General features: G+C 44.4%; 1 protein-coding gene across 1 annotated transcript in view; it reads left to right on the top strand.

Moving 5' to 3' along the window:
- Positions 1 to 24,306, top strand: part of SPTY2D1 (SPT2 chromatin protein domain containing 1) — a 39,261-nt gene that overhangs the window by 2,551 nt on the left and 12,404 nt on the right. Inside the window, exons 2-3 of the mRNA XM_068109574.2 lie at positions 2,685 to 2,799; positions 7,249 to 8,535. Of these exons, the coding sequence (XP_067965675.2) occupies positions 2,685 to 2,799; positions 7,249 to 8,535 (1,402 nt within the window). The remainder of the gene's footprint in view (positions 1 to 2,684; positions 2,800 to 7,248; positions 8,536 to 24,306) is intronic.

Here is a 24,306-nt window from a genome sequence, read left to right on the forward strand (position 1 = left end):
CAGCGTGCGTCACTGCCGAGCCCCCTTCGGTGCCCGGCAATGACGATTTGCAATGCCTGGAGGTGGCATAGGAAAGGAGCGGTGTACAACAAGTGCACATACATTCAAAGTACACCGCCCCATGCCAAATAATTAAATATGCTGCAGCGCGGCATTGCCGGGGCGCCTCCGGCGCCCGGCAATACCGCAGTGCAGCTCATTGAGGCTGCATTGGGAGGGAGAGGTGTACACTAATTGATTGATTAATTGTATAATTAAAATCAATAAAAGATTATCACAAAATATTTTCATAATCAATTGGCTAATCGCACAACTAAACCACTAGTGCTTCATCCGAAGATGTATCTTTTAGAAATTTAATTAAATAAGTCATTTATAAAAAATTAAATAATTAATTGACTACTCAATAAATAATTAATCGATTAATCAATAAATAATTAATAGATGAAATGATTAATCAATAAATCAAAAATATCCTTGATAGCCACATCACTTGGTCACTCATGTCCAAATATTAGCTTCCCAGGTCAAAAGGTGCCTGAGATATTGGCCAAATGAGAAAGAAAATAAATAAATGATTAATAATGAAAATAAATAAATAATAATCATAAAAAAATTAAATTATTAATCAATTTGGTCAGAGAACACATAAACTACCACTATTTCATCAGAATCTGTAACTTAAAAAAAAAATTTTTTTTTGTCATTAATCGAATAATTAAATAATTAATCGATTAATTGATTAATTAATAAATCAAAAATATCCTTTGCAGCCAAATCACCTGGTCATTGGCATGTCCAAATATCAGCTTCCTAACTCAAAAGGTGCCTGAGTTAATGGTCAGAAGAGAAAGGAAATTTGATTAATTAAATAAGTACTTAATTTAAAATTTTTTTAAAAATAACCACCTTTAGAGGCCATTTTTCCCCGCAAGCGGGGGTTGGCCTTTTTCGGGAACCGTGGTGGTTGTTGTTTTTTTGATCCCCTTTTTGAAGCAATGTTTTACGGCCGGATGCCCTTCCTGACGCCAACCCTTTTTGCCGCCTTTAACGACAAGCAGGGAATTACCAGTGAACTGGTACTCAATTTGCCGACCTCGGAAGGATGACAGGCTGAGTCAACCCCCCTGGTGTTAATTCAGCGATCGACCGCGATTCGAACCCAGGATCCTTGGATCCTAAGCCGGCACCCTAGCCGCTAGCCCAACACCAGGGTTTAAATAAGTACTTAATTAATCGCTAATAATTAAATAACTCCTCAATTTATTGATTAATCAAAAAAAAAAAATACCGTTTTTGACAAAGGACTTGCTCACTATTGTGCCGAAATTTCAGCTTCCTAGCTTAAAGGATGGCTGAGATATCGTCCGGACAAACAAACAAACAAGAAAGAAAGAAAACAAGAAAGAAACCAGAGTGAAAACTGAGTACTCTCTTTCAGCGTGCGTCACTGCCGAGCCCCCTTCGGTGCCCAGCAATGACGATTTGCAATGCCTGGAGATGGCATAGGAAAGGAGCGGTGTACAACAAGAAACCAGAGTGAAAACTGAGTACTCTCTTTCAGCGTGCGTCACTGCCGAGCCCCCTTCGGTGCCCGGCAATGACGATTTGCAATGCCTGGAGATGGCATAGGAAAGGTGCGGTGTACAACAAGAAAGAAACCAGAGTGAAAACTGAGTACTCTCTTTCAGCGTGCGTCACTGCCGAGCCCCCTTCGGTGCCCAGCAATGACGATTTGCAATGCCTGGAGATGGCATAGGAAAGGAGCGGTGTACAACAAGAAACCAGAGTGAAAACTGAGTACTCTCTTTCAGCGTGCGTCACTGCCGAGCCCCCTTTGGTGCCCGGCAATGACGATTTGCAATGCCTGGAGATGGCATAGGAAAGGAGCGGTGTACAATTAGAAATCGATGTTTCAAAGCCAAACTCGGGACGCCACGTGTTTTGGGGGTTCCTACCGTCCTTTGTCTCCTTGCCCTTCCATGAACCAAGAGTTTGTATGTATGAAAGGTATTTAAAAAGCCAGAATCGCGGAGACACGAACACGGGACATACCCCCTCCCCACACCGCGTCACACCTTCTCCCCTGAGACGAGACTGCTCGGCTCCGCCCCGAGACCGCTCGGCTCCGCCCCGAGACCGCTCAGCTCCGCCCCTGTGTTTGTGTTAATGTACAGACTCTACCGCATCTGTGTACTTCCTTTATCCGTGAGCATATGTGGACATTGTCATCAAGATTAACCTGGTTATGGTGCCATGTCCCATTGATCCGGTTTCCACTTTTTTTTCTGCCTGCTGTTTATAATTATTCTATCTTCGTTTTATTATATCCTGTGTTTGTGTCACCCTGGTGGCAAAATACACTGGCCAGGTGTGCTGTGGACGATTTTAGGTGTGGACACTTAAAGAGAATTTGAATTTTTCCCAATACTAGTTCAAAAACGAATGTTTATTTTTCAATTGATAACACCAAACGAAATTTGTTTTTTGACTCAGAAAATCACTGGTTCTAATTCCCTCTTCCCCACAGAGTGGTCTTATTTTGGGAATTTTCAGGCCAAGTGTGCCAAGGCATTGCATGTATGGGCGATGGGTTCAGCAACGTCCTCCATTGCCTTTTTTCCCTTTGGTAACCGAATGTGATAACTGATAACTATGCTATACTTTGTTCCCTTCGTGTACAGAAACGCTACACCCTCAATGTGCCACCTTCGAAAATGACGCCTCATTCTAAGGGCGTGCAGGCAGACGCTGTGAAAACGTTTCTGCAGCGCAAGAAGGAAACGGAACAAAAGCAAGGTAGGGAAACATGTCTTTTTATTAGTCCCCTTCCGGTGTACACCGGAGGGGACTATAAGTTTGCACTCCGTCTGTCCGTCCGTCAGCCCGTCACGCAAAGAACAGTTTTCCGGACTTTTTTTCTAAACTCTTAATGCTAATGATTTCAAACTTGGCACATCGTTTCCTCATGATAAGTTACAGATCAAGTTCGAACTTCACAACGTTTCGATCATTTTTCACAAAGTTATGGCACTTTGAACTTTGGTAATTCTGATAATTCTGATGATCCTTAACTCAGTGCCATTTTAAGTTTTAATTTCCTTTAAAAAAGATTTTCTCTGCAATAATTGGACCGATTGAGATCAAATTTTCACCATAGGAGGGACTCGATCTGTAGAATATTTTAATCGTAATTGTGACGTCACAGGTCACGTGGTTCGGGCGCCATATTGTTTTTCGTGAAAACACGAAAACCCCTTTTTTCTGCAACGGCTGAACAGATCGAGGCCAAACTTTGCAGGCAGAATCGCATGCCCATGACAAACCAGAAAGTCAGCGAGCATGACGTCATGCGTCACATGGTTTCAGAGTTATGACGTTTTTAAGCATGAACCTTTAAAACCGAGCCCCTCCCTCATTTTTGATCCAATCGAGGGGAAACTTCACAGATCTGTTCAGCATGTCAGTCTACTAAAATGTCCTTTTGGAATTTGCGATAGGGCACGTGGTTTGGCAGATATCGTTAATTAAACGAAAATATTAAAAAAATTGATCTCTTGAATCGCTTTATTGATCGACGTGAAACTTCATACTATAGTAGACGTCATGAAGAGTAACAAGTGTGCAAAATTTCAAGATTATTGGATGTACGGTCTGGAAGCTAGAAGTTGTTATTGCGTGAAGAAGAAGAGGCGTCAAGTGTGCGGATTTAATTATTTATCACATGTACAGACTGAAAGCATCGTTGGACACGACCTGCCGCGGTCATTTTAACCTCAAATAAAATTCTAATTTAAGATTTGTCAATAGCTGAGGTATATTAACAAACGAATAAAACAGATTTGGTCAAATTCTGACTTTTTTAACTCGATCGCATTTGACAGAGTTGTGACAAGCTGAGGAAGAAGAAACCTCGCATTGGCTTCTCCAATGTGCCATTAAAAAAATGGATATCTCTTGAATCGCTAGTACCTCAGACCGTGAGTTGGTAATAATTTATATAATTCACACAGTGCAATACGTGCAGGCCTTTCCACGGAGCGACCTTGCGGGCTTATCAACGAGGCGAGGCGTGACACACGTGTCTCAGCATACCTCAGATCAAGTTTGAAAACCAGCATCAACCGTGCATAAATTTGCATATTCGATCATTTTTGACAAAGTTATGGCACTTTGAACTTTGGTAGGGGACATGTATTGCAGCGCAATACTCAGAATGCTTGTTTTATCAAGTAATGTACAGGATATGATTCAGCGTCATGCAGGACAACCTCCTGCAACAAGGGAAGGGAACATGACCAACATCACATCTAGACCAAACGAGATGGGGGAGGCAGATTGTCCCCACCTTGAAGTTTGTTAATGAGCCAGGTGGGTTTTTAATGACAATTGGTGACATGGAAAGTCGTTGCTACGGTTGGATTTGGATTTGCACCGTCTGGGATCCCAGTACAGTACAACGTCCTCTCACCAATAGGCCACCGCTGTACCCAGCCGAAAGTCCACCTCTTTCCAAGTTTTTCCAAAGATTTTGCTTCTGTATACATCTTCTCCACCCTGTGCTTCCTCCCTTACCCCTCACTCATCCCCACATCCCTTATTTATCTGAGTTTCGCTCTATTTTGTCACTCAACCCTGCTGTTGGTGTGTTTTGTTCTGTTACGTCCTGATCCAATCTTTGTTCTAGCTCTTCAAGTGCCTCAACTTTGCATACAATTTAAAATTATCGAGAACAATGCAACTGTGTCGCCAATATGCCCCCGCATAATCCCACAACGGGTAGATGCTATCACTCTGCATATGTATGGGTAGAGGATCACGTTTGTGAAGTTTCATGTTGATTGGATAAGGTTCGTTTTTCTATCCAAGATGGCTGCCAAACGTGACCTATGACATCATCATTTTCAAACTATGTGCAACAGTGCTGTTGGATGATATTTGTAAAATTTCGCATTAATAGGGTGAGCAGTTTCAGAGATATAATTATTTAATATTTTCCTTCAATCCAATATGGCTGCCAAACCATGTGACCTGTGATTTCATAAATTTAATATTTCAATACAAATGGGTCATATATCATTTGCATGCAATTTCAGATATTTCGGATAAGGAATTCGATTAAAACATTTTTGGCTGGTATACAGGCTAACCCCCGCTCCAGCGGGGAAAATGAAAACGATCATTCATTCATTCATTCATACAGTATGGTGATCGCCTTTATTGGTAACCTCACTGGAATCTCTACATCATCGTAGAGAAGGTGGTCAATCAGGCCTGCAAACAGCCTGAGATTTCTGTAGAAGATAAACGTCCGAGGACTCTTCTTGAATTTAAAGGACAAATACAGTCAAGTCAGTACGTGTGTCTACCAATGGAAACGCTTTCTCTTTCCACAGGTTCTCAAATGGAGCCGAAGTTGTTTAATCGCCGTTTTTGTTTATTTTTCAATATTTATAAATAATAACCTGGAATCTTGACATATGGCATCACCTTCGCCCCAGACAATTCCTTCTCCATTAAGAATAATTAATGCAGTAATTATTCCTCACCTGCCAGAGAAAGGTGTGTGTGTGTGTGTGTGTGTGTGTGTGTGTGTGTGTGTGTGTGTGTGTGTGTGTGTGTGTGTGTGTGTGTGTGTGTGTGTGTGTGTGTGTGTGTGTGTGTGTGTGTGTGTGTGTGTGTGTGTGTGTGTGTGTGTGTGTGTGTCCATAAGTGGGTTTCAGAAGGTGGAATGGAGCCCCCTCCCAGGTCTCAGAGTATCCACCTTTGTGTATGGGTGTATGCATATAAGTTTTTGCCTGCTATCCCCACATTTGGATGGGCCTCAGGAGAAAGAATGGAGATCGAATGGGGCTCAAAGTATCCACCTCCGTTGGGGATGGATGTATGTGTGTGCGTGTGCGTTGCGTGTCACTGCAACCGCTCTTCATCTTTCTCAGTCCCCCCCCCCCCCTTTCCCATTTGAATCTGCCAAATCTCGGGTCCGCCAAAGCTCGGTTCAGCCAAATCTTAGGCCCCTCTCCATGTGCATGTGTGTCCTCCTTGACAGGTTGGAGTCGGCAAAACCCATCAAGTCATGGGTGACTCCCCTATCCCCACCAAAGCCTCCCAGGAAGCTGTTTTATTCGGCACGTTACTGGATCTCACTGAGCTCGGTTCCCTGCAGACAACATGGCATAAAGGGAGTCGCCAAATCCCGGGTTTTCGCTCTCAGCCCGATGAGGTCGGAGAAACTCGGTAAGCTTCCAGGCCAGGCTGCGTCCCAAACGATGCACGCAACCCCGGGTGCCCTGGGCTCGCCCCTCTTCTCCACCAAAGCTGCCTCGCACCATGAAGCCACCACACATCACAAATCCTCACCTCATTCTCTCACATCCTCAAGGGATGGTGCTCTACAGGAGCAGGTCCGTCAAAGCCCGGGCCTTTGCACCCGGCAGCACGGGGTGCTAAAGTCCCACCAAGCTCCGGAGCCAGGCCGCCAAAACGCACATCGAACAGCGCGACACCGACCACCATCTCTTCCCATCAGAGCTGATGTTTTCAGGTTTGTCTTTACTGTCTTCAAAACGGATTTATTCAACACAGGTCCTGATCGTCTCCGTCCCAGGTGAGGGGAGGCGCCATGACTGCCAAGTCACTGCCGCCATCGTGTGTGTGTGTGTGTGTGTGTGTGTGTGTGTGTGTGTGTGTGTGTGTGTGTGTGTGTGTGTGTGTGTGTGTGTGTGTGTGTGTGTGTGTGTGTGTGTCCGTCCGTCCGTCCGTCCGTGTCCGCACGTGCGCTCTTGTTCCAGGTGTCACATGAAACCCCTCGTTTCGATAATTTACCCTTTGTCTGAACCTCGTGTTGCCAGCTTACCTTGCTCCACAATGGCATGCCGTCCACGTCATGTGGTCTCACTTTGGTTATCAAACTTTTAGACGGAACCTTGTCAAAAAAACAAAACTCTAGATACTCGGAATCTACTGCAATACCTTTTGTCACAGCAGTGTGTTACCTCTTCAACTACATGAATTTGAACGAGGTCAGCATGTTATTTTGAGCTTTTGCAGCATGTTCTGATAAAATTTACACTTTGAGAGATGTCCTGCATAATGCTTCAAATTATATTGCCGTTAAAATGTTTCCAGCATGATGAGACTCTTAACACAACTTGATCCAAAAGTATTTGCTTTCATGAATGTTTTGCACCTCATTATGTGATTCTGATGTTGAAACTTTTGTCGTTTTATTTCTCATCACACCCACAGCTGTTATAGCAAATAAAAAGAAAGATGAACTCTTGGCCATTCGCACTGAGCTCAAGACAGATAGACGAGCTCGTGCCATGGCCAGCCGCACCAAAGACAACTTTCACGGCTACGATGGGATACCGATCGTGGAAGGACCAAAAGGCCGCCAGAGCAATGCCAAGCGTTCGTCGGATGAAGCTTTGAGCTCTGAGGGAGAGGCTTTCAAACGGCCACGAATAGATCGGAAGCAGGACCTTCCCACGCCTGTTTCCGAAGCCTTACCGGACAAGAAGAGCACCGGCAGTGGTGGCAACACCTTTACGAAGGCCTCCAAAGTTGCGAAGCCTCCGCCGAGGCCAATAGCTTTTGGTGACTTGTTGCAGCTTGCCGAAAAGAAGCAGCACGAACCGGTTCCTCTACCGCCAATAGTGCAGAAAGTGGACGAGCGGCCGCTTACGTCGAAGGAGATTCAAGAAAGGGAGTACTTTGAGAGGAGGCGTCTGGAAAAGGAATTGCTGTCAGCTCCATGTGGTGCCAACAAGATGAAAAATAAAAAGGAACGCAAAACGGGACATGGGGAGTCGGTGAGGCCAGTCGTCACCAAACCACCGGCAGAGCGACATTCTAGCAGCAAAACAGTTGTCCCCAGTAGACAAGATGTTCAGGGAGGTGCTTCTGGTCATGCTTCTTCGAAAATAGCAAAAATGGCAGAAAAGAAATGCTCCACGTCAGATTTTCCACCTTCCAAGGCAAAGACGCTGCCCACTAAACCAGGGACATCTTTGGGAAAGTCTGTTGTACCATTAAAGTCGACCAAAATGACCAAACATTGTTCTGTGGCGAGTTTCCCAGAGAAAGGTAGGGGATTGCCAGAGTCTCGGTCCCATCAGCTCGGCGCTGGCGACAAGTCAGGTGCGAAAGGCAAACATCCGGATCAGCCGGCATTGATTAACAAGCTTCCGCCAACATCCCGACATGCCAGTGTTCCCAGTGTCCGGCCGAGGTCTGAGCTTTCTTCAGGAAAGCAACATATTAGTTTGGGACAAAAACAAAGAAACTCGTGTGATAGGCCTGCTAATCAAAGACCACAGACATTACCGCCCAAGCCGTTGCAGCATGGCGCACCACCCAGGGATTTGTCACATTCACAATGCACCGTCATATCAGAGACAGTCTCCAGCCGAGATTACCCTGCCGCGCAAAAGGCGGAAATGTTGCAGAAACAGCTCTCTAATGGATCATATTCTGAGAGAAACTATCCAGCTGGTAGTTCTACCAAGAAACCCATGATGCCATCACAAAGAGGTATGTGATGGGAAGGAACGGGGAGAGAGAGGTGTGTCTGGGTGTGTGTGCGCCTGTGTAGGGGCACGCATGCATCATCTGTGCACTTACATTAATATATATATATATTAATATATATTAATTGGATACTATATATATATATATATATATATATTATATTATATTAGCCGGAGGTGATCCTGTCGGGCGGCTGTCCAGGGGTGTGGCTTACTCCGTTGAGAGAGTAGCTCCACCCATTCTGGAAGACTCTTCAAAAACAAATATCCACCATTTTGGTTACTAGCATAGCTTTGAGGCCCTTTTATTAGGCCCGTGGTGTCTTGCTCTCTCTCTCTCTCACAGTTTTATTTCAACTCTAATTCGATATATCATTTAATTTTTCACAGTCGCTTACATGGTTTTAGACTTGGTTGCAAAAAGCGGGAATAAAATCCTATGAAAGTTACCGTTTATAGAACAAAATGCATTTTCGAAGGCCTGTAACATAAAGCCCATTCATTGAGTCTCCCTCACGGCTTTATCTCGACCAATTCACCATCTCAGTCGCTGGGATGGTTCGTCTCAGTGTCAGCTAAAGTTGAGAAAATCTGCGACATGTATTCCAACAGCCGTTTTATGACATGTCGTCATGGGGAATGGGAGAGGGAATGACAGGGGAATGACAGGGGAATGGCGGGCGAATGACGGGCGAATGGCGGGCGAATGACGGGCGAATGACGGGCGAATGACGGGCGAATGACGGGCGAATGACGGGCGAATGACTGGCGAGAATGAAAGAGGTGCAGGAGAGAGGAGAGAATGTTCCCAGGACTTCGTTTAGCATTCGTTCGTTTTGCTTCCTTTTTTATTTTATTAGTTATGTGCACGTACACTTTAAATAGGTTTATTTGAAATCTTTAATTTTCACAATGTAATTTACTTGCCATGTGATTGATTACCAGACGCTTCCTCTTGAGGATCGTGACAATTCATGCGTTGCGTGGAAACTCCCATTTCCAAAATGAACGAGACGGTCGTACATTTCTATTACAACTTAGGCAAAGGAAACTGCCTGTTTCGTTCAGAGCGATTTATACACCGCCCAAAGACTATACGTTTCAGGAAATTACCGAGAGATATTTCTTGGTTTTTATTTTATTAGTTATGTGCACGTACACTTTAAACGTGTGTGTGTGTGTGTGTGTGTGTGTGTGTGTGTGTGTGTGTGTGTGTGTGTGTGTGTGTGTCAGTCACCCACTCTCCCCCATGTGCGTGATGTGGGAGGGAGAGGATTTGAGCTCTTAAAGTCACATTTTACATGAGAGGTAATGACACATTTAAAACTGTATTTCCCATGTGCACGCACATGCATTCACATGTTATCAGAAGTAAATACATTGTGTAGATGACATCATTTGTGGATCTGATAAATTGCCAGTAACCATTTTGTGAAACTGAATGTGCAGGTGCAGCATATAACTCAATATGTCTAAATGTCACACACGTCCTTACCCGTGGGATCCCCACGGGTGACCCAACTATTATATATATTGTTGCGGATCTCCTCGTCGGCCTTTCCCCTTACCAAGGGGGGATTCGTCTCCTTGTCTTTGACTAGCCGACAGGGCTATGACGTTCCTTCCGGATGGCGTTAAATAGGGTTGCAGGCCGAATTCCTATTTCCTAAGTACCAACGCCGCCCAGGAAGCAAGGAGATAAGCCCCGCCCGAATCATGGTTATAGGTGGAAACACTGAGCGATAGTGAACCGTGACCCGAGCTGTTAACAATTACTAAACCCGATCCGAGCGGTTCTAATCGTGCCACGCTTACCCAATGGAGGAAAACACTGATACGGTCGAATTAGGAAAGACAGGAAGAACAGATTGGTTTATTTACACTATGCACGTATATACAAGGATCGGATGCAGAGACACAGTGCAGCTTAATTACAGTCTTAACTTATCCCAGGACACGGGCCCGTTTTACACTCAGACACTCACACGGGGTTGTAGAGGGTCGGGTTGATGGCGTCCAGGCAGTTCGCTCCGGTCCCCGACTCGCACCGCGAAGATGGTCAGGGCGGCAGAAACTCCCCGTGGGTCGTTGGCGCACACAGGATAAAATGCGGGGCGAAAGGTAAGCCTGGCTGGGCGGTTACTTGCAACCACGGTCGCGTACGTAATAGATGCACCGGCGCTATATGCGCTCCCAATACAAGTTCAATAGCGCTCCCAATGCAAGTTCGTATGCAAAGCGCCTCTCCCAACAAGTCCTCATACAAAGCGCGATTCCTTGCAAGTCCTTATACAATGCGCTCTCCCAACAAGTCCTCATACAAAGCGCGATTCCTTTCAAGTCCTTATACAATGCGCTCTCCCAACAAGTCCTCATACAAAGCGCGATTCCTTGCAAGTCCTTCCAAGGGCTTTGTGCGTGCACTTATATAGGCACGCCCTTACCGTGCCCCTCACGCCATGCCCTTAGAGCCCTGATTGGCTGGTGGCTCTTACCATCTCCCGCTGCCGCTCCCCGACCTCAACGCTGGCCCCACCCTCTCTCAGGCCTACCTCGTGTCCCTTGACTAGTGAGCATCCTAATGCGAGGTGCAATAGCCAAAATGGGGCGCGGGATGGATGCTGCCCAACGAGGTAGATTTGGAGGGTGGAGGCAAAAATGAACAGGGCCTATACTTATTTCTTTTACACAACGCAGATGATACTAGGGAAATGGCCTTATACTCACATAGATTATGACATAACTAATATCCTAAATGGGCCTACGTGTTGCTTGTGGACTAACTAGGGGGCAAACCTTTAACCTTTAATGATCAATATGTACACTCTCAAAACTGCAATATATATATATATATATATATATATATATATATATATATATATATATATATATATATTGTTACAGACGCGGTTTTGGATGTTAGTTTACCGAGCGGTTTGGTATGACCGCGTCTGCACAGTTTACCCGATTATACTCGAACGTTGGCCGAGTCGCGCTACGCTAAATCAATTGAGGAAAGGACACAACGGCTGGGTTTAAATGACACGACACCAGGGGTACAGTTCTCAAGACCTCCGGAGGAGGTTATAATATTTGTATGCGGAACGTTTAGACTACAAGGACAAGAGGGACAGCATAGGAAGGTGGGCACTTAATCACGGTCTTATAGTAGCCCCGACAGACCACAGATAAACAGGACAAGACTGACTCACACAGGGATTGATGGCAAGGAAGGGCAGGTAGTCGATGGACAGCACAAGGTGCACCTTGGCTCAGGGACAGGATCCACACGGTCCGGTCCAGCTATGCGGGGAGGTATCGTCGCGCTGGAGGTGGCGTCTGTTCTTCTTCAAGCTCCGGGGCGCATCTCACGTCACGTCCGGTAAGTGGCTGCATATATCCAGCGGGGAGTGACACGCCCTCGGCTCGTTAGCTCCGTCCCAGACGGAATCGGTCCGCCGCTTCCATTGGGTGCGGGGGTTACCGGGCTCCGCCCTTGACGAGGAGCTGACAGGGAGCCCCTATTTGGTAACCCCGTCGAGCACATGGGCAATGGCGGCTAACCAAGCCGGAGTGAGGACGCACACTCCCCGCGCGCTGTTGTTGTAGTTGTTGTTGTTGTTGTAGTTTCATGAGGAAGATGGGAGGAGGTATGGGGAGGTCCTAAACTTACTACTGGTGCCATACAATCACATTCTGGTGCAACGAAGAGTCAGAATTAATGGAAACGAGTCCTTAACTGACATAGACTAAGAATAACTAGCAAGATGTCCTATAGTTGTCTACGTGAGATGCGGTGAACCTGGGCACGACATTTAATGGGGGAAAAGGGGAAGGTCGGGGCTACAGAGTGTTGTTTACAGACAACGGGACTAGGGAATGGGGGATTGGGGATAGTTGGGGAGTATTGGGGAAATAGGGGAATATTTACAAGCGGATATGGATGGAGGCCAAATCCCATATCCGCAACATTGCACCCTTCTCGACCTCGGGGCGTCCCGACCCGATAAATCTTTACCTACTTTAGTGTGGCACTCAGATGTAGTTCCCTCTACTATTAACTCTACCCTGAGTGCGACAGTTTTACAGATGTTCACAAATGAGTAAATATGTCCCCCTGCGACGTTGCACCCTTCTCCTCACAGAAACACACCCACAGGATAACCGAATCGCGGAAAGAATTCTCAAACTAAACATACAGCCGGTAGGGAGCATCATTTACATAAGACTACACTGATATTTACACTACGATCCAGGACCTGTTTTTGGAGGAACACATGCAGATGTTATGCATAGAGAGAGCACGCATGCCAGCATCGATACACCAACCCACGAGTGCTCTGTGGCCTTACGGCCTTTAATAATGTGCAGAGCACCCCGTTCAAGCACCAAAAGCACCACCCCATCACACAGTCAGCACCATCCGGTGCACCAATAAAGTGTTCATAGTCACCGGTGGTGTCGCAGCCGGCCGATGTTCTGCCGCTGGTCTTGCCTTCATGTGGTGCACTTGGCCTTCTGGCTTCTTTAAAAAATAAAGAAAGGCGCCAACCGCGTCCATTTCTTTATTGTGGCCGTCAGGGGGCCAACTATTAGTGGTTCACCTGTCTGGCATAGGTGCCACGTTGACCCATAGGTCCATCAACGGGTGGTGCTTGCCCGCAAAAGAACTGCGGTCCATGGTGGGCGGCCACAAACATTGCGGTCCATATGGTGTATCGATCCCGGCAGCAAGCAGGGAAAGTGCAGGCCCACAACTGCGGAGCCAGCACCTCTCTCTCCTCTCTCTCTGCCCCAAAGCCAGATCCTCGGAGGTGGGAGACAAAAGAAGAAAACAAGTGAGTAAGGTGGTAAGGGCGCAAAAGTGCACGCAATACAAGGTGATGCACACTGGGGGCACATGGGAACCAGGTGAGACAGGTACGTTCCTACCGTACGCCCCCGCCCCCCCCCCCCCACCAGGTAACCTACATTGCCCCTCCCTTACCCCTTACTGTATCCACAAAACACAACACTACCCATAAACATCTACTTTACAAATCAACAAACGTCCCTACTGTCTTCCCCGTTCCTCCCATAAACCAAATTCGTCTTCTCTCCCTCCTAACCAATCAAATTTGCCATTTTCAACTCTCATCAAAATTTGCCATCTCCAACTCAACATCATAATTTGCCATCACCAATTCATCATCAGTCCCTCCTAAGGAGGGAGAGATGGAATCACCCCAATGTCTCATCCACGTCGTGATGCGTCTCACAAATCCAACAGCAATTCTCACTTCCTGCAACACAGAACAAAGAAAACACAGGTGTGGAGTCATCATCATCACCACAGGTAAGTGGCTGCGTATGGTGCGACAGGTTCATCAATCCTAACTATTTCCTAAATGACTTTAACAACTTTACATTACCCGGGGTCTTTCCCTGCCAATCCATTGGCCAACTTACACTATGGGTTCTAAAAACCAATTCCCATTGACCAAACTGTGGTGCTTTTCAATTTGGGGTCTCACTCCCCCGATTCATCTCCCGGTGCCCTCGCACAATTTCTGGGCCGCGACGTGTAGCTCTCCCAGCAGGTCTACCCACCTGCACACCTCCACCACTGCAGTTGCCTCCGAGCTTACCTGCTCCTTACCCTAACCTAACTACCTGGGGAAGGCCCTCTGGCGCTCTCCCCACTCGGTGCCCTCTCTGGCACTGGGCTACCCGGGTCCGTCCTCCGGATCCTCGGGCCCCACTGACACTAACGGCTCCCAGAGCCCACCTGCGGCCTCACCTGGCCGACATCCTCACAGTGGTGGAGTGCCCAACCAACTACACACACTAACAGGCTACACGGCACACGCCCAGCCATTTCCACAACACTAATGCACCCATCCACAATACCATTCTGCAACCGCACCACAAATGCCAATATCCAACCACAATTTACCTATACCCTCTACCTAACACTTACACTACCCGCCCCGGGTACTCGTGAAAGGGGTCCACTCTTCCCCCATCCACACCTTCGCACCATGCACACCACCCCGTACCACTTACTCCAACTCTCTCCACACCACTCATTCTCTGCTCCATATATTCCACACACCTGTACTTGCACACCTGTGCTCTCACACCTGGTGCCACCTGCACCCTTCTCTCCCCAAGCGCATTCGCGCTGATCCACCACACTCACTACTCATCCACTGCTCCACACACCTGTCCAGTTCTCACACAGCATCATCTCATCTAACTACTCCCCCTCTGAAACTTGCGCTTCCCAGTCGTCCCTTTAACTATTGCGCTCCCTCGTCATTATCATCCATACTAATCTACCTGCGTCCCCACTACAGGTATCAGTCACTAACTAACCTTAACGTCACCTAATGTCATCTTCTAGGGCCCTATCGATATAACCTAACCCACCCGGGCTAGTTTTCACTGCCATACACCCCATTAACTATAGCTCCTTTGCCCCACTTCTGTGAGGGATGACAGAGTTGCCATCCCACCACATCGGGCATCTCCCACTACCAATTTTGCACATCAAATTTCAACAAATCAAAAATTTGCCAATCACTACCCATCATCTGCCAATCATTACTGCCACTCCTTTGCCAATCAAATTTTGTTTTTCTCTAATTTCGGGGCCAAAACACTAACCTCATCACCCAGTCTACTCACTAACGCCTCTCGGTGCGCCAATTCCTGTCCAAAGCCCGGCTTCGTACAGCCAAGCCATGAATGCGGGTTGTTTGGTGCCAGCGGCTGGATACGTCCCGCATTCGGTGCAGGGAAGGAGGTTTACCCGGGCCGAGATCCCACGCACCATCTCGGCACGGAGCCATCCCATGGCTCGATCTCGACCTGCCGGAATGCCTCAACAAAAAGTGGTCGCCATGACGACCCTTCCTATCCAGCCGCCCGCTCCGCCTAGTGGAGCACGGACGCGGCCGTTCAAAGCGAGGCCCAGCACGCACCGAGGGCCCGATTCGGCTAAAAGTCGCTCTAACCGCTAACCCGTTTAACGTCGATGCTTCACCTGCATGCTTACACCCCGCAGCCCGTTCCTTGCTCACACATCCAGCCGTGCCCATGCTCCTCGTACCTTTCCTTACACACCCAGGTACACTCATTCCACTCCCAGCCTTGGTCACACACCTGACCACCGAACACCTTGGCACACATTCGCCGCTCGCACACCTCACCAACACACCTCTTCGCGCCCCCTCCTCGGTCACCTCCTCTGTGACAATCACAGGTGTGCTCTCATTCGCACACCCAACCACGTGCCTCACTACCAATTCCAGCGTGCATTCCCACTCACGCTCTACCATTCCAGGTGTTCATCCTTTCTCACCTGTCACAACCAACTCACGCTCCTTGTCACTCTCACTACTCTCACCTCCATTCTTGACAGCGCACTCACCCTTACTCTTGACAGCGCACTCTTTCCTCATGCACCCGTCCGTTACACACCTCTCTCGCACACACTCTTGCGCACACTCTCCCGTCACACCCTCTGTAACACTCACCACCGGCATGCATTCTTCCTTGCCTTTGACAGCACACTCTTTCCCCATGCACCTGTCCGTCACACACCTTTCTCGCGCACACTCTTGCGCACACTCTCCCGTCACACCCTCTGTAACACTTACCACACCGCGCTTCCATGTGCTCCCTCGCACACGCGCTACGACCGACTCACTCTCGCCAGCACCCTCACTCCTTGGCACGCACTTTTTCCTCACACACCCCAGAGTCGGACTTTCTCGCACACCTCCTTTTTCGCACACCAGACCTGTCGCACACTTCACCAACGGCCTCTCACGAACACCCGGGTCCATCTCGACCCCCAAGCTTCTTAAATCCCCTGGCGCATCATACGCACGACCATATTGGTCACCACTTACACCGGGTTCTCTTCCTCTTCGCTTCTCCTCCATCACCTGCGAATCCCTCATCCGGTTAATGAGCACATCATCACGATCCAAACACAGACTTTGGACCAATTCTTTTATCTCCTCTTTTATCTCTTTCTTATCCCCTCTCCGTCGCTTCTTAATTTCGCTCACCCCTTCTTCCACTTCTTCTAATTTCTGCTTCACCTCTTTTATTCCCCGGTACGTCTCCTCAAGCTCGTCCTCCAAGGCTACCTTGACCGTTTCCATGTGCGTCCTCACCTGCCGGTCCTTCGTCTCCATTACCTCTGTCACCTCGTCCAACCTCGTTGTCAGTCCCTCACGTACCATCTGACATTGCCTCTTTGTCGCTATTGTCAGGGAATTTGTACTGGGGGACTCACAGGACTCCAATGACCGGACACAGGTTACAAAAGGTCTAGTTTATTAAATTGTATTCACTTCATCCAATTACCAAAATGATACCGCATAATATAATGGATCAGGTTAACTCTTTTCGATGGTCCTTCTCGTTCATCCGACACTCCCGTTCGGTCAGCGCTTCACGTAGCAAGTACTGTCGACTCCAGGTTTGCTCTAGTTTATATGGACGAACTCGACTTAATCCTCTGTCCGCTGAACTCGTAATCTCTTCTCCGCTGACGTTACTGGTCGCCTTCCTGGCGCCAGCTAGCCCCCCCTGTTGTGAGTTCCATTTATCAAACAATAGGGGGGTGCTCCAGCCTGGGGCTGTGACCAGGTGTTTCAAGAGATTATCATGTTCGTGCACATTCCTAACTCATTTACAAACTCGTCCTTCACAGAGTTTGCATGTAAAATGTATTTGCTTTGTTACCAGGTTAATTAATAAGTTACCAGTGCCAATTAATAAGTTACGCTGAGTTACACTTCCACAATTCCCTCATCTTTTTGTTTTTTGTTTATATTAACCATTAATCTAAACATCAATATAAGTAAATAATCAATCACTACAAGTAAACATCATTACAAGTATAAGTAAATAATCAATCACTACAAGTAAACATCATTACAAGTATAAGTAAATAATCAATCACTTTGGTAATCAAATTCCCTTGGGCATACACCGTCATCCTGCAAGAATCACAAAACATTTCGTTGGTCATTGACTCCTTCCATATCGTTCAATCTATTGCATTTGCATCACAAATATATTTTCAAAACAACACTTCACCATCACCAAGATACAACAATTTCACTTCATTTTCAAGTTTTGTAAAGCATCTGCACCATCTGGTAAAAAACGTTTGCCTCCACACAAATGTTGACTTTGTTTGAAAGGAAGGGCTGATCACTTGTGTTTGAATCCTGGTATGAAACATTTTCTCCTAATGTCTTCATAGCTCCTGCACTACTTCGTGTAGGATTTCGCTGTTGTGGTAACATTGCGGAGTCATAGACTGACCCTGCTCTCCTTGTAGCATTCTTGCCACTTTTTGCTGTAAACCATAGTAATTCCTGAACACGGCCTTCACCCAGTTGTAGTCGACTTGCCTCCACCCTCATTGTGAGTGGGCAGCAAGTATTGGTGTGACGTTGATTGGCCAGCAAGATGTGGAACAGGGATGCCGGATGCATCCACAATGATGTTGGGACCATGGTGTTCAGGTCATTCATGGTCCTTACCAGGAGCAACCAGCAGAATCGTGCACAGCTGTTGTGACAAGGGCACAGCCGTTTTTTGCAGCTCCATGCTGGTTCCCCGGACGTTGGTGAAGTAATAACATATGTCCCCGCATTTCACAGAGGTTGCCGGTACAATGTCGTTGTCCTGCAACTTCTGATGTGGTGAATGTTCGAAGCCTTCGAACAAGAGTAAGTGATCGCCTTTCTTTCATATGTTGCAGTGTGATCCAGGCAAATGGTCACATAAATTTCCTTGGTGAAGGTAAGCATTCATCTCCAAGTTACACGGGAGAATGTCTTCATCATTCTTTGAGAAAGAGGGTGTATGCCACGATTAACTTCATTTTTTAGCCACAAATTTTCTTTCTCGAACTTCTTCCCAATTCCGTTAGCAATCCCTCCAAAATGTGATCTCGTCTTATCCTTATGCTCAGTCACATCTGAATCTGCTTTCCGCACACACTGAATCAGATAGGGTGCATCTTACCATGAAATCAGCATAATCATGTATATCTTCCGACAGTTTCACATTCAACAATTTGTTGTTTTTCCTTAACACAAAAGTTATATTCATTTATATGCGTCACACAAATAATATTCAATCAGGTATGTATTTTATTACTAAACTAAGAATAGCATTGTATATGATTACAATCACAAACGGGAATACCTAATTCCCAACAACAATTTTTTCAAACCAACAAATTAAACATAATGTATTATTACCATAATTCCTCTCCACTTTTTCTTTTCCCTCTTTTTCCTAACAGTGTGTCACTCGTGGTGATATGAGTTCACTGATATTGTAATTGACACAACTCATAACATTGTCGTTATGCCATTATCTTAATTCTACTGTTTCATTTGCAACATCACTTGATTTAATCTTTTAATCTCAGTATTTATTCATATCATCATAACAATCTTTCTATTTTAGGTCCATATTTGTTTCTATTCTTATCAACCTCCTACGGTTTATCAATTTGTTCCAAAACACTGCAACCAAAGGTTTTAACCAAAGCTCTACCAAACTATTTCCAATTTGAACTCAACATGCTAATTAAACAACAATTCAAAGAATTAACTTCAATGGGTCAACAAAACTCATTTTATAAACAGATCTAATTTTCCCATCCAATAATTTTCCTTGCCAAATGTCATATTGCAACACTTTAATAAACCTTCGAAAAATGTCTCCCAAATCAATAAATTCCCTTTTTACTTCCCAAATACTCATCTGTAAATTACATATTCAATTACAGTTTTTCCCTATTTGTTCGGCCTAAATGGCCACTGAAGTGGCTGCCAACATGCAGTACCGTTTTTATCTACCAAGCAAGTATTCGTCCACATAAGATCTCTACCAAAATGTTGTTTGTAAAAACAAATCTGGGATTTCTGATTACATGGATGCACACTCTCAGGACATTTCAGGCTGCTTGTTAACAATCCACTACGATTAATTAATTCCTTTACCCACAATCAAATAATTAGTACAAATTGAGGATATTATCCCTATCACATTCATTTATAGATTCATTATGTTGGATCTAAATTTTCTCCCACTGCTGCAAGGAAGAACAATAGCTCCAATAAGTCTTTGTAATATCTCACTTCATTTACCCAGCATCGAAGAATTTATTTACTATCCATTCCCATCTGTTAACCAGTGACTTTGTTTGAACTCCAAAACTTAATTTGATGAATCCCATGTGTATGGTACCACTTATTGAAACCCCTACTTTTGTAGAAAATATCCAAGTAAGTGTTTTTTTTTTGTTTTTTTTACACCCCCTTAACTGTTGCTCATCCATTTCTATGCACCCAGTGAGTACTACTGACACCAGTATGCCAATATAGGTGTGCGAGATTAACAAATATGTTGCAGGTACACGTAACAGCGCGTTCTGAGTATAAATAACGTAACAGCGCGTTCATGTCTGCCCCTTGGTTTAAGATGCACAATGCATTCCGTTTTAAAACTCACAATTGTTCAAATCAGCAAGATTTTCTTTACTATTTTCCCATATCATCTATGCCTAATACACATCCATACATGCAGCACAATTTATATGCTGATAAAATTCAAGTTTATATATATATATATCCATGAGCCGAGTATTCTGGGAAGTCAGTGTAAGACCTCTCCCAAATTTGGATGATTTTGTACTTCCTCATTTCCTTTTATGAAGCTCATATCCATAAATAGATGTTATTCTCATATACATTCTATCAAAAATGGAATCCCAAAATTACTCACAATTTTACTATTAATTAATGGCTGCTCATAACCCAGCACATCAAATTTTTTATATTCCATTTCCCTTGACAAAAGAGATAATGTTCATAATCAAATTATATTTCTATTTTATTTTACGGATTCTCTGGATATTCAATCCCATCCACATATCCCAATCCCATCCACATATAACTATCCATTTCCAGACAGGCACACTGTCGGTGTCAACAATCTTGTAAGATTGATACACAAAAACACACACACACATGCATTATGCATATTTGTTTGCGTTGGAACCATTATTTACAGATCAGATGGGTGTCAATTTTATTTCAATTTCATAAAATTTGTCAATCAAATTCAAAATGCTTATAGACAAATGAACCAAAAGTCCATTCTTAGAAAACCTTTATGATGTCAAATTGAAATTACCCTTTCTGCCTTCACAATAATCTATCCAAATTTTGACTACACACCCATTTGCATGTCAGTCGACCATTGACCTATCAATTGTGCGGAACAATAGTCCGAAATTCCCACCTGATCATCATGTGACTCTTGTTACTTGGTTTGCCAACAATTGCAACGCAATTGTTCCAAACTTTGTAAATTTAAAATTGCTGTGCCCAAAATAGAAGATCCAATTTTGGCATTTGATCAATTAATTACTAATTTGCTTACAAGCAAAAGAAAAAATGAATAATTCTTGCTCCGAAAACTTTTCAGACCCAAGAATCATCGACAGTTATTCATGTTTGTCCAGTAATCTAATTTGTTGAGGCCAATCGTCATTTGGGATTTGTCGCAATGAAGGCCTAATCATTGTCTGAGGTATCGGTCAGCACTGGTACCCTTGATCTTGGTTTACCCTATTAACTTGTCTTCCTTTTGGTATACGGACATCCTCTTTTCCAATGTCCCATCCGTCCACACTTGAAACACCGGTTTCTGTCGTTGTCTGATCTGTGCACCTGTGCACTTGTATTGCTGGGCTGCATCTCTACATCCCTGAGTTGCCACTGCAATCTCTCGTTATCTCCTGAAACACGAAAAAATTCTCTGTACCGTCCTTTTTGGGGAGACAACTGGAAATCTGATGGGACAACTGTCACTTTCATTCCTAATTTCGAGGGCAGTTGTGCATTTGTCTCCTCCACTGTATCCTGTATCCTTTTTATTTTAAGTTCTAGATCCGTTATCCGTTCTTGCTGTTCCTGTTGTCTGGATTCACCATCCCAAAGATGGAATGCAAGCCAGTCTACCGTTAGATTCTGTCTCTTCCTGGCTTTCAATCTTTGTTCCAATCTTTCCAATCGACTTTGCTCAAATGTACCATCTCTTGGAAACTCCTCATCATGTCCCTTTGTCCACAAATACCAATTCTCGACCTGCCTTATAGCTTCGGCACCATAACGGTCGTACATATGATGTGTACAAGTACCTTTTTGTGGAATTTCTGGTTGTCCTTGTGTATTCTTGCAGGCTCCATTTCCCATTCTGCCTTTTATCAAAGTAGCGTTGGATGTGTTGTAGCTTGTTCCAGGTTCCTCTAAAGCTTCACTCGTACCTCCAGGAAGGATCTCTCCACCTGTTCGCACGGTGATTTCCAGAGAATCTCCCTCAGCTGTGGCTTTTGCACAATCCAATCTCACAGATCAGTATTTGCAGATGAGCCGGAGGGTCAGTATGAAGTGGGTGAATCCTCAGGTGTCCGCTCTGTTTGACGGGGAAATCACACAATGGTAACCGCACATACATATCTGTATATAAACTCACCACCTTGCTCAATTTTCCCAGGTTGTCTCCACATTGATAATATCTCGCAAAGATATCAAAGCTTCTTTCTTGAGACCGCATTTTCATCAATCAAACAATCAATATATTCAATTCAATTTATTCAGTTCAATTTATGCAATTAATTCAATCAATTAGATTCAATCAATTAACAATTCAATCAATTATTCAATTTCAATTAATTTTTCAATATTCATCAATAAATCAAATTAATCATTTTGAATGACTCCTTGCATAAGCCCTTTCCCCAATGATGTCAGGACAGGTCCATCCATTGACTGAGATCGACTCATCGGTCGTCACCTCTGGTTCGTACCTCATGTCAATTGATGAATCACCGTCCTGTCCTAGGGTCATATCTGACATATTTCCCCATTTTGCCTGGTCTCCACAAATTTTCTTTGCAACCACTAAAGGCAACTCATCCTTCATTCGTGAGACAGCCAAAATGGATGGCAGATATTAAAGTTCATTGGAAAAAATATCTCATCATTTTTTCCTTTAATAGTACCCAAAATCTCTTGGCAATTTAAATTTCGTAAAACTCCTGAAATAAGACTGTAAAATTCCTTCAATCATGCTAAATTTTGAAGCTCCATTGCTTGTAACACCCAATTTATCCCATAGGGCTTGAAAGTTCTTTCCCAAGTTCATGCAATCATTCTGCATTTGAACCCTATGATATCATTCATAATAATCATCATGATTTTATAGTCATGGTCATATCATAATCATCTATTTAAAACGAACATTTCCTTTATCACCACAATTATGTGGTATAATCAACAATATAATAAAACTGTACATAGCAACAGGCTACCTCATGGCCACTCAGTATACCTATTGACAATAAGTCATAACAATATCGAATAATCATTGAACAATTCAAAAATCGCTTCCACTGCTCCAGCCGCAGCATTCGTCATTTTGTTTGCTCATCCGCATGACCAAAACGAAATAAAGGGAGCTCAACCATTACACAGCGCTTTTAATGGCGCATGCCATAGAAACTCAACGCAATTTCGACTCAGCCAGAAAACGGGCAAATTTTGCAGGATGTTAACTGGAATTAGTCGTGAAAATATATCCAAAATACACAAAAAATACACATCCACAAAATAAACAACAAACCCAAACAAACCCAAGGTCGACCCTCTTACACAGTAAATTACATCATTTCAGCATCGTATTGATTGCTGAAATATTCCAGGGTTTATACATACCTTAAAAGAGGTATGCGTGGTGTTGCCCCCTCCCACGTTTATTCCAGGGTTTATACACACCTTAAAAGAGGTATGCGTGGTGTTGCCCCCTCCCACTTTTAATTCCTCATTAAATTCCTCATTAAATTACTTATTAAATTACTTATTAAATTACTCATTAAATTACTCATTAAATTACTCATTAAATTATTCGTTAAATTACTCATTAAATTACTCATTAAATTACTCATTAAATTACTCATTAAATTATTCGTTAAATTACTCATTAAATTACTCATTAAATTACTCAGTAAATTACTCATTAAATTACTCATTAAATTACTCATTAAATTACTCAGTAAATTACTCATTAACTTAACTTACATAGTTTCAGCATTGTATTGATTGCTGAAATATTCCAGGGTTTATACACACCTTAAAAGAGGTATGCGTGGTGTTGCCCCCTCCCACTTTTAATTACTCATTACATCGTTTCCATTAAAAAAAACATCGCTTCTACTGCTCCAGCCGCAGCATTTGTCACTTTGTTTGCTCATCCGCATGACCAAACCGAAATAAAAGGAGCTCAACCATTACACAGCGCTTTTAATGGCGCATGCCATAGAAACTCAACGCAATTTCGACTCGGCCAGCAAACGAGCAAATTTTGCAGGATGTTAACTAGAATTAGTCGTGAAAATATATCCAAAATACACAAGAAATACACAAAAATACACTCCCACACAAATAAACAACATTTATTCCGTTCAACAGAACAAACATTTCCTCTATCATGACACGCATGTCTTCAAAATTATATGACCAAGTGAAAAGTAAAATTAATTAAAACTGCGGGCAGTGATGATCCGGGGACCATACCGCTCCATCCTGATTGGACGAGTGCGTGCTAGAGTCGTTAACAACGACAGTCCAGATCCGATTGTTCAAAATTTCAACTCAATCGATCGAAAAATGAACGCAGGGATGCA

Source organism: Myxine glutinosa, chromosome 3 (genome assembly GCF_964187855.1).
Source record: "Myxine glutinosa chromosome 3, kmMyxGlut1.1, whole genome shotgun sequence".
NCBI lineage: Eukaryota > Metazoa > Chordata > Myxini > Myxiniformes > Myxinidae > Myxine > Myxine glutinosa.